The 12,235-nt window shown below is 32.1% G+C and overlaps 1 protein-coding gene and 1 long non-coding RNA gene across 2 annotated transcripts in view; one reads left to right on the top strand and one right to left on the bottom strand.

Annotated features, from left to right (window-relative positions):
* Window positions 1-2,136, top strand: part of LOC143204332 (vesicular glutamate transporter 3) — a 30,279-nt gene extending 28,143 nt beyond the window's left edge. Inside the window, exons 8-9 of the mRNA XM_076416921.1 lie at window positions 1,038-1,285; window positions 1,342-2,136. Coding sequence (XP_076273036.1) covers window positions 1,038-1,285; window positions 1,342-1,533 — 440 coding nt within the window. The 3' untranslated portion in view covers window positions 1,534-2,136. The remainder of the gene's footprint in view (window positions 1-1,037; window positions 1,286-1,341) is intronic.
* Window positions 2,137-2,425: 289 nt separating this feature from the next.
* Window positions 2,426-3,358, bottom strand: LOC143204333 (uncharacterized). Its single transcript, XR_013007563.1, has 3 exons — window positions 2,776-3,358; window positions 2,601-2,726; window positions 2,426-2,549 (listed from the first exon to the last, which is right to left on the bottom strand). It is a non-coding gene; the product is annotated as an uncharacterized LOC143204333 (long non-coding RNA).
* Window positions 3,359-12,235: the final 8,877 nt, after the last annotated feature.

The raw sequence follows: 12,235 nt of genomic DNA, 5'->3' as shown, positions 1-12,235 counted from the left end.
CTCCGAAAACGTGAATATTCTTGGCCTTGTGCGGTAGTAACAGCCGCGCGGATACACACACCCGCCAACTAACTAGGGATTGATGATGATGAATAGAAATGAAACCCTCACTTATGATTCATTCCAAATATAAAATTCAATTACTTTAAGAAACTTATGCTGATGCTACTCCGTCATATACTAATTAAAAATAACATCGAAGTTTCAGAGAAAATCTCAGATAGCTTAAATGTCTATTAATCAACTTTTTTTATACGTTTTTATGAAATGGAAAAGATTCATAACGAAGGAAAATGGCCGCCACATTTATTGAGTGATGAACGAATTGAAACTGGACTATTTCAACATCACGGTTTCATTATTTGGCAGTTGAAACACTGTAGTGTATTGTGACTGGCCTCCATATCGATACCGAAGCAGTATATTTATGATAAGTCTAGCTTTTGCTATGGTGGAATGTACAAAATATAGGTATTACCAATTGATAAAAAAAAACACCAGTAAAAGCGAGTCCCAGACGCAAATATATACTTTTATATGACAACGCTCAGTCACATATAAAATAGTTGTCAAGTATACACAGTTATGGCTTGAATAAGAAGTTCTGCCGCACCCATCGAATTCATCAGCCTTCTTATTATCACTGGCTTATAGGAACGTTGCATAGATTGACTGGTACACTGAAAATATTTTGACTACTATATCAATTTATCTCAATAACTGCCTTTTAAAATTGAAAATATGATCAGATCCGATGAAAGCACCTAATACGCACAGGATTGCACATAAGCTTGAATCTTCACATATAAATTAGAACACTATATTTGTATACTCTTATTATTAAAGGTTATATTTAAGATAATATGTAAATCTAACTAAAATTTTTATCGATTTTTTCCAAAATATTTAAGTTGTACAAATCATAAAATCAATTTTAAGCTATACAACAAAGTAATAAAGTTACTTAATATAAATCTAAATCCCCCTGCAATAGGAGTATCTATGATTGCTTATTTTATATTCCTTCTGTTTTCTAGGTGTTGTTGGTAGTAGTTTAAGCCTTGTACTTTCAACGGTTGTTCCCCCAGAACACGCTTATTGGGTTGTACCATTCCTATGCTTCGAAAGCATTTTCCTGATGCTCTCTATGGTGGGTGGGAGTACAATTAGCGGCTATGACTTGTCACCAACTTTTGCACCAATCGTTTACGGTGTAGCAGGAACTTGTTCAGATGCAGTTGGTTTGTTTGGTCCGCTTCTAGAGACCTGGCTGATTTCCGACACGGTAAGTTATAATATATCACTTTTTCGTTGTCATATATGGTGTATTTTTATTTTTAGACCGCTGCTGACGAATGGAGGTTAGTCTTCATAATTACAGCTCTGGTGGCCTCGGTTCCCAGCATAGCCTTCGTGTTGTTTGCGAGCGACAAACGTCAAGATTGGGGGGATATCGAAATAAGACCAGCGGAACCGAAGCCAGAGATTTCAGTTATTGGAGAATCGACTGAGAGAAAGGATAATGAATTTTAAATCAATATTTGATGTGATATTTGTGAAGTATTAAATTATAAAGAATCTATTAATTATGCAAATATGTTTACTCTTCAATATGTTAATGTTAATTTTTGTATTTCTGGCTTTAATTCATTGTAGGCTTGATTATAGTTTAGAAAATTAATTTAATATTTAATTAGTCCATCAAAAGTAACAATGAACTTATGCCATATCGTTGTACTATTGTCACAATAAATTTATTTATTATATATATATATGTAATACAAGATGAGCCCCATCTCATAACTATGACAGACCGAGAACCCGATCCGGTAAAAATAATTTGATTTAAATTGGTTTTTTAGCAATAAAACAATTTTTAAGGGGAACACCGAGGAGTTAGTTATTTTGTACACTTATTTTATACACTTACAATACAAAATGGGGCCCAACGTGTATATACATAGAATATTTGGTTTTAAGTTACGCTCGGAATCCCCATGTGAGGGCGCTTACGCATACGCCGTATGACAGTTAGTTACAGCGGGAAATTTAAAAATGTATAGTAAAATATTTTACCGGGAAATAAAAAAAAAATTAAATTTTACTGGGAAAATATATTTTATTGACATATTACAAGTACATTAATTTTCCTTGACCATAAAGACAGAGATATGTCCACTACCCAAAAAAGGTAATCCACTGATATTATCTTCTCTCTAATATTTAAAACACACCTAAACCAAACATTAAAATAATATAATATAACTATTAATAGTTCTTTTGTATTATTTTTTAGAATCAACTAAATTAACAACCTATCTAAACTGAGGTACATTTTATCAAATATGGCAACTGCAGTTCAGTCTATACAGTCAAGTTTCTGAACTAACGACCAACATTAGATGTTACTACTCCAGTAGTAAGAAGATACTTTATTCAGTAACTGCATCAATGTTCGTCTAGAAGGCAAGCAGAATATCTTCGATAACAGTTTATATCCTCTGCCACTGCATTTCAATAAGGATAAAGCCATTAGTTTTTCATCCAACCTGAAACTCCATTCTCTAATAATAAACTTACGTTTCTTATTATATACTTACTTCTGGGTCTTGTTGGAGTAGAAGAATAGATAGATATATAGGAGTATCAGCCTCAAAAACTTATGTGATTTAATATTGCCATTGGGGACATATGTTCCTTGTCTTGTAGTAAAGGTAAAGAAAAAGCTTAATTATTTAAATGCAGTAAATCATTATTATTTAACAAAATACTTACTATTTAAATTACTAGTAGGAATTACATCTTGTTTCAGCCATGGCTTTCCACATTTTGGTCTATAGTCTTCATCTTTAAAATGATTACAAACTTTCCTGGACCTACATAGGAGATCATAAAAGATCCACTTAAGGTTTCTTTTTTATTACACTAATAAATTAAAATACACAGAATTATCTAAAGTAATTGTCAAATATATATAAAAACACATACCGAAAAACTTGACGTAAATAAACAATACAAATTATATCACCTAAAAATGGCCGTTAACTGTTTAGATTAGAATTATTAATACCGAGGCCGAACGAGAGAGAAACACACATAAAGCTGTTGCATTTTTCACTTACATTTGGCCGCGTAATGGGGATTCCGAAAAGCTTAAACGTGGGATCCGATCTTTCGATATAACTTTCACTTCTAAATTTCTTTATTCTTTGGTGTGTATATTACATTTTTCTGACACTCTGTCGACAAGTCGAAATCCGGCACTGTTACCGGCTTTATTGCTTGGCTTTGTTTATACTTCAACGGGGTAACGACTTAGTTACGACGAAAATGATATGTCTTAAATATACATCCGTTCCAGATTATAAGAATTGAATTAACGCCGAATAAGGGTTGACTGAATAAAATATTTTATATTTATATTTTTGTTAATATGATATTAATATAACTTAATATATTAACAGCATTTATTCTATACATAATGTAGTAATTTTAAATTCTTTTCCGTAACAGTTAACCTAAATAAATTAATTTTGCGGCAGAGTGTCCTTTATATTTAATTATTAAAATTATATTATTGCTATTGTTGATAAATGTCAATGTTCTTAGTTTTATAAGCATATTTGTTTCGAAGAAATCATATTGTAGAATCTTATGTTATAATAATCCCATTCTGAATTATTAATTTAATTATGTTACATGATTATAAATAGTTACCGCTGACATTTTATAAAACTTTTATAAACAATTAAGAGGGCTAACATTATATGTGTATAGTTCATATTTCGGTTATTCAAATATGCAAATAATAATAACAAATAAATGCAAATAACAAATTATGAGATTTAAATTTTCACCATTTAGGAAAAAGGAAGAAAAAAAAAGGAAACAAACATAATAACTATGCATTAGAGGCACTTACTTTTTGTCCTTAAAAATTTGATTGAAATGCGTTAATAGAATTAGTTTTCAAAAGGAATGTATCGATAAACTTGTTTGGTTAAATAAATACGATTTAACAAATAATATATTTTGTCTATTACATATGCCTAATATATTATGCCAATAACAAGTTATAATTTATATATAAATATGCAAGCTCAAAAATTAATACTGTTTTGTAGTAATGTAAATTAATCGTTGGTCGTTAATTAGTTGTAAATATATCTAGCAGAAGAAAATAACGATTACTTATGGTATAACATTTAAGTGATATATCTAACTGTATTTCAGTCAAGAGTTAGAGAACCGTATCTATCCATTTTAAATTAATCAACAAATTAGAGGTTACTAAGGTTTTCGACGTTCGTTAAATAGTTTTTTCTCCTTGTCAATTGTTTGTATTTTTAATTTTTGCTAGTAATCTAATATAAATATTCACAAATATACATAGTTGGAATTAATATATGAACACAAACATATTTCACGGCATTGTACAGAACTAAATTAAAATATATGTTTATGAAAAAAATTAGCTCAATGCAGAGTAATAGCTATTAGCAGAGTAATATACAATTAATGAAAATCCAAAAGCGATGGTACATTTTCTCGTGCTGCTAGCTGATTTTGTTAAAATATTGCTGAACCACTAGTCAATGAATTTTAAAAAGTAACGATATAAAAATTAGTAAATAAATGAATGCATATAACGTAAAATTCGTTCAAATATATATTTATTTCCACTTTGTCATCGACACATATAAAGAACCTCAATCGAAGTTTGTTTACAGTTCCAGATTGTAACATTTTACTTGAGACCTATAATGATGTGAGATTTGACATTTGGAAACAGGAAATAATTGCTGAGGTCCAGATATGAAAATAAGACAGATGAGGAAGCAATTCGAAGCCCAGTTCATGGATTTTTGCCATCTTTTTCAGTGACTTGTGACATGGTGCATTATCTTGATGAAACAGCACTTTCTTTTCCTTCCAATGCGGTCGTTTTTCGGCTTTATCGTCTTTCAAATGCTCCTCCTACGCTATTTAATATTCGCTGTTGAAGGTCCATTCTTTTCCAAGATAGTCAATGAAAATTATTACAGGCGCATCCCAAAATGCAGGAGCCATAACCTTACCAGCGGACTGTTGCGTTTTCCCACGCTTTGGAGCGGGTTTATCGTGTGCACTCGGATGACTGTCGATTGGACTTCGGAGTGAAATTGTCATATATCGACGCAAAAACTCTGGTTTGTTACGCTTGATTATTTTCCAACACTACTCTGAATTATCACCTGGTCGTTATTTGCGGTCATTCAAAATCATTTTGTGGATTTTTAAAGTGTTTTCGTCAGTAACAAAATCTTTTGGGCGTCCACTACGTTCACCGTCTTCGATGCTTATTTCCACGTCTACTCTTAGCATACCAATCCGTGATGGTTGATTTTCCTGGGGCAGTGTCTGGAAACTCGGCATATCAAGCCAAGTTTTTGCTTGCACTGTATTTTTTCCCATCAAAAAGCAATATTTTATCAACACGCCAAATTTCTTTTATCAATTTTTTCACATAAATAAAAGTTGCTTCACTGGAATGCTATAATTCACAAACTAATGATCCGACAGCTGTCAAATATGTACAAGCATCTTTTGAGGGTTAGGTCTAACTAAAAATATTTGTATTTAATTCTAGTATCGCCATCTATGTGTCAGGCCGGGGACTTTTTAACTGACCTGCTTAGTTGTGTAGTAGATCACTTACTGAAGTGATCTACTTCATGCTAGGATAGTTATATTATATTAAATAACGGAAATCTTATAATTATACTTATTGCCCATGGGGAGATTGTTAACGTTCTAGGAGATTAATAAAAGAAAATTATGTGTTAGGAAATGTGAGTACCTGATTTTGTTTATTGATTTATTTCTGGTTTTAATTTAAGCCTAATCATTCCTGCTAAGCCTAGTACCCGTTATTTGATATCACTTCACGTCCGTTACTCTTAGTTTTATTAATTTATAACTTGCTCCCTTTATTGTAATTTTATTTTTCGATTTTAGACTTAGTATTTCAATGCTAGAGGACAACTTCAATTTACTTTAGATTCTTCTAATGGTTTAGGTTAAACGTAAAATTATGTTAGAATCATTGTTTAGAAATGTGTTAAGTGCATTTTAGTGTTTAAATGATTACACTTTAGTTAGGGGCATCTTGATGTCACCGGGGCATCTTCGGTCACTGAATTATTATTATCAATTATCAAAATTTTAGTAGGTATACTAACAATTTACCTACGATGTTAGAAATGTTGAAATTAGACTTGAGATATGAAATTAATGGTTGCTATATTGGTATATTTATGATATCGGTAGAGGCACAATACTGCCGCTCCAGACTTAATCTAAAATAAACTAGAGATTATATTGAAAATACTATATGCGTTATATTTATAACCATAAAATCCGCATTCCGTATTTATTTGTACACATGATGTAATATATGTCGATTTATTTTCTGCGTCATTTTTATGACATCAAAGATTATGAAATTTTTACATAAGTATTCCCGCCTCTTATAAAGGTGTCATATTTTATACAGATAAAAAAATTCTAACATATTTCTTTTTGAATTTCGGGACCAGGATATCTAGCATTATTAATACTTTTCCCAATATAAATAGTCGTAAATAAAGAACAAACAAGTTAAAATCAAACTTTTATTACCATTTGAAAAAAATACAAAAGTCAAAACTATAACACAAATATTTGATTGCACTTAAATAATATTAGGAAAAGCTTTTAATGACTAAAATAGATATATTTTATCTGGGGTAACGATAATATAAGTATTAAAAATACTAGCCGTAATATTGATTATTGTTTCAAGGGCAAATTCCAATTTTTTATTATAAATCTACCTTTATATTAATTATTTGTATTGCAACATATATAAGCACCTGAGAGTAAGGTAAGGTACCACCTAAAGAGTTTCTAAGCCACTATTTGCCATCAAATCAGCTGAAGTTATTCGGAGAATGGATTCATAGGATGTCCGAATAACTTCCATAGGAATGTTATTTTAATGATCTTAGAAATGGAACTTAATCCTGACTCTCTGCTCTAAAGCTCCACAACCCACAATGGTTCAATTATGGTGAGGGCTCACGATTGTATTCAAAACAAGTTGTTCTTTTTTATCCGTTTTGGCTGTATTTATGAGCGCAATATAATCTTGGAATATGCTACTGTTTTTCAGCCACATGTCAGTACCGTTTTTGTCGAATAGTGTTCGTCAAGTGAGTGTTGAGTTCTACTATCACATTTACCGTGGAATATTTATGTTAGCTGGATCACAATCCTCTTGAATTATTTTCAGTTTCCATCTCTTAACTTCGGGTTTCGACCACTCTTCAGCGATGATATTTTGGTATGTTTTGTGTATTTTGTCATTACTGTGGATGTTTTTTTGGTGAGACTTAAACTAATTTAGCTGATTTCATCACACATGCTTCCGCAAACCGCTAACGATTTTTCACGAGTTTGACAAGATATCAAACATATCTTCGATCGCTTCTAAGTATGTGTCACATAATAACTGAGTACAACCTTGGCATGTAAATTGCGCAATATATACGCATCGCATTATTTATACGGGAGTAGCGTTGTTAAAATGGAACAAGATGTATTGCATGATATTTATATTATTTTGAGGATTTATTGTTCGATGCATCCCTAGCAAGTACACGTATCCTATTAGAACAATATAACATTTAAACAATTTTTACAAATAACTCGTTTGAAATTTGAAAGGTCCCCGGCTTACCATAAAAAAATATTTTTTTTGGAATTATTAGTGTTTTTATTCAACATAATTCCCTTCAAGGGTGATAAATTGATTATTGCGACCCTCCAACTTTTCGATAACATTTTGTAGTAAGATGTGTCCTTTGCTTTAAAATATGTCTCAGTTTAGGCGATCACCTGTTCATTCGACGAAAATTTCTTCTCATCGAGTATTTTTTGAGATCTGAAAACAGAAAATAGTCACTGGCGGCCAGATCTGGAATAAACGGTGAATGAGGAAGCATTTTGACTGACTTGTGACACGGTGCATTGTCTTCGTGAAACAGCACTTTCTTTTTTTTGTTGATGATTTTATCTTTCAAACGGTCCAATAACTCTATATAATAATAGCTGTTGATGGTACTTCCTTTCTCAAGGTAGTTAGTGAAAATTATTTCATGCGCATCCCAAAATTCAGACGCCATAACCTTACCAGCCGACTGTTGCGTTTTCCCACGCTTTGGAGCGGGTTCATCGTGTGTCGCCCACTCTGATGATTGTCGATTGGAGTTGGGAGTGAAATGATGGAGCCATGGTTCATCCATTGTCACATATCGATGCAAAAACTCGGGTTTATTACGCTTCATCATTTTCAAACACTACACCGAAAAATCAACTCGTACTTGTTTTTGGTCAAAAGCGCTGAGCGCTGAGTGAGCTCGCGCGACACCTACTTTGCATAGAGCTTCCTCGTACCCAAATAATCGTGAATGCCATGATGTACAGGTTCAGTTATTATTTTTAGACTCTCTGCTATTTCATTCAGTTTCAATTTACAGTCATTCAAATTCATTTAGTGGATTTTTTAATGGTTTCGTCGGTAACAACCTCTTTGGCCGGCCAGTGCGTTTACAGTCTTCGGTGCTCATTTCACCAGGTCTTAACTTAGCGTATCAATCCTTGATGGTTAATTTTCCTGGGGCAGTGCTAGGAAACTCGGCGTCAAGTCAAGTTTCTGCTTCAACTTTATTTTTCCCTTCAAAAATCAATATTTTATCAGCACGCGAAACTTTTTATCCATTTATTTTTCACAATAACAAAAGGTGTTTTACTCAAAATGCTATAATTCACAAATTAATGATCCGATAACTGTCAAATGTATACACGCATCTTCTGAGAGTTAGGCCTAACTAAAGAATATATGGATTTAATTCTAGTAGCGCAATCTATGTGTCAGACCGGAAATTTTTCAATTGAGTTCTTCAAAATGCCAAGGCCTATATTCATAACTCTATGTTGTATACTATAATTTGTAGTAAAAACCGACACGCTGTCGAACTAGATTTATGCGTTTGAGTCACACATTCAAAGAAAAGAGAAATTGACTCATATATCAACAAAGGCGTGATAAAACAGTTTTGTTATATTATCTGTCCTTATGTCTCTGAAGGAATTAAAATTTTACTCTCTACGAAGCCCGTCGTATACTAGAAATATCTAGTTCTACAAACAGCTCCTTCTAGTTATCATTTATTATGGCCAACGGCAACTGGTTGAGTAGCAACTTAGAAGGTTTGAAGATGTAATTTCTTGGAATATATTAAACAGTAATATTTCTTTTGTCAATATTATTCAATAAAGTTATCAACATTTTATAGCATATGTGGTAAAATAAAATATTATTTACAGAAACTAAATTTGACAACACTATTTAAGAGAGCCTACAGGTTAGCTAAAAATAAATGGTATTACTACCCAAGATAATCCATAGGTTTTACATATATGCTACATGTTAAGTTCGTCTATATACACATTGTTGTAAGGCTTAATCAAATAATTAATGCTTTATATTGTGCCTTGTGATTTAGTGACAGCTTCTAAGCCATTTATATGCTTTCTACTGTTGCTTGAATGCTTGCTTGCATATAAAACTAGGTTGGTAAATTAAAAGTAGGTTAGGCCATAATTTTATGATTTGGAATTAAAAAATCAAGACAGCAGGATTCGAACTCACGACTCTCGCAATGGTGGGAATATAGTCCTGTCGCCGTCTTGAACATTGCGCCAACGAAACTGGCACGTCTTGGAGTTGTGTGTAATTAGCTACTATATACATCAGTATTTTGTTTGAATGTATAAGGAGAGAATGACCCTCAACTCTATTGCGGATGAAATGGCAAATACCTTAGGAGGAATGCAGTAATTAAATCGGTACAATCTTACAAGAAAATAGTACCCAGGTGATAGACAAAAGTAAAACCGTAAATATGATATCCTAATCACCTCTGTAAATATATTTAAACAACCCCATTTTAAAAATAATTGGGACTGCATAATTAAATGTAGTCCAAATACTTCAACAATATATGAAGTAGATATTCCCTGATGTTAATTTTTTAATAAATTAATAATTCTTCTAATTATTCTTCGTAAGTCCACAATCTGCCCTATTGGCAACAAGTATATCTTATACATACATGGCATGTAAAAAATCACTTCATTAAGCAATCTTCTGTATAAAATATTATCTTAGTTAATTAGTCTTATTCTAAAACTTATTCTAAAGTCTATATATGCCCAGTAATCAGATCAGGTGGTGTTAAACGTTCTAGTCTACGCATTTCACTATCACGTCGCATATTTAGCTGATTAGCGAGTACATTGGGATGCACTGACACTCTTTCGGAGTACTTCACACAAACACGTTGAATTACACTCGTTATAGATTCTAGACGAATATCGCGTTGTATCACTTTATATGAAATATAGTACGGAGCATCAACAATGGCACGCAACACCTTATTTTTAACCGTTGAACGATGGATATATTAGATTTGCATCTGTACCCCATAGCTGGATTCCATATGAACCATTTCTAAGATCATTAAAATAATTGGCAGATGATTTGGTACAAGAATGGGACGACATTCCTATGGAAGTTATTCGGACATCCTATGAATCCATTCTCCGAATAACTTCAGCTAATTTGATAGCAAATAGTGGCTTAAAGACTCTTTAACATGTGCTTATATAACTTGAACTTGAAACAATAATCAATCTTACGGCTAGTATTTTTAATACTTATATTATCGTTACCCCGGATAATGTATATCTATTTTAGTCATTATAAGCTTTCCCTAATATTATTTAAGGGCAATCAAATATTTGTGTTATAGTTTTGACCTTTGTATTTTTTTCAAATGGTAATAAAAGTTTAATTTTGACTTGTTTGTTCTGTATTTACGGCTATTGATATTGGGGAAAGTATTAATAATGCTAGATATCCTGGTCCCGAAATTCAAAAAGAAGTATGTTAGAATTTTTTTATCTGCATAAAATATGACACCTTTATAAGAGGCGGGAATGTTTATGTAAAAATTTAATAATCCTTGAAGTCACAAAAATGACCCAGAAAATACGCGGGAGTATTGTGCCTCTACCGATATCTTAAATATATCAATATAGCAACCATTAATTTCATATTTCAAGTCTAATTTCAACATTTCTAACATCGTAGGTAAATTGTTAGTATAAAAATTAATAATTTGATAATTGATAATAATAATTTGGTGACCATGAATCAAGATGCCCCTAACTAAAATTTAATCATTTAAACACTAAAATGCACTTTCAATTCTAAACAACAATTCTAACATAGTTTTACGTTTAACCTAAAACATTAGAAGAAACTAAAGTAAATTTAAGTTGTCCTTTAGCATTGAATTACTAAGTTTAAAATCGAAATATAAAATTACAATAAAGGAAGCAAGTTATAAATTAATAAAACTAAGCGTAACGGACGTGAAGTCAAATAAAATATAGCGTCAAATAACTAGGCTTAGCAGGACTGATGAGGCTTAAATTAAAATAAGATTTCCGTTATTTAATATAACTTAACTATCCTAGCATGAAGTAGATCACTTCGGTAAGTGATCTACTGTACAACTAAGCAGGTCAATTAAAAAGTCCCCGACCTGACACATAGATGGCGCTACTAGAATTAAATCCATATATTTTTAGTTAGCCCTAGTCCTCAAAAGATGCGTGTATATATTCGACAGTTGTCGGATCATTAGTTTGTGAATTATAGCATTTCGACTGAAACAACTTTTGTTTATGTGAAAAAAATTGACAAAAGGAATTTGATGTGTTGATAAAATATTGCTTTTTGAAGGGAAAAAATTAAGTGCAAGCAAAAGCTTGGTTTGATGCCGAGTTTCCTGACACTGCCCAAGGAAAATTAACCATCAAGCATTGGTATGCTAAGAGTAGACGTGGAAATAAGCATCGAAGAAGACGAACGCAGGGGATGCCCAAAAGATGTTGTTACTGACGAAGACATTTAAAAAATCCACAAAATGATTTTGAATGACCGCAAATAAAGACTAGATGATAATTCGGAGCGTCGTTTAAAGATGATCAAGGGTAACAAAACCAGAGTTTTTGCGTCGATATGTGACAATAGATGGAACATGGCTTCATCATTTCACTCCGAACTCCAATCGATAGTCATCCG

The sequence above is a fragment of the Rhynchophorus ferrugineus genome, unplaced genomic scaffold (assembly GCF_030347505.1).
Source record: "Rhynchophorus ferrugineus isolate W39M unplaced genomic scaffold, kcgeb_rfMv2 rfM10, whole genome shotgun sequence".
Classification (NCBI taxonomy): domain Eukaryota; kingdom Metazoa; phylum Arthropoda; class Insecta; order Coleoptera; family Curculionidae; genus Rhynchophorus; species Rhynchophorus ferrugineus.
The sequence above is the reverse complement of the archived record's forward strand: the minus strand, read 5'-3'. Positions and strand labels throughout refer to the sequence as shown.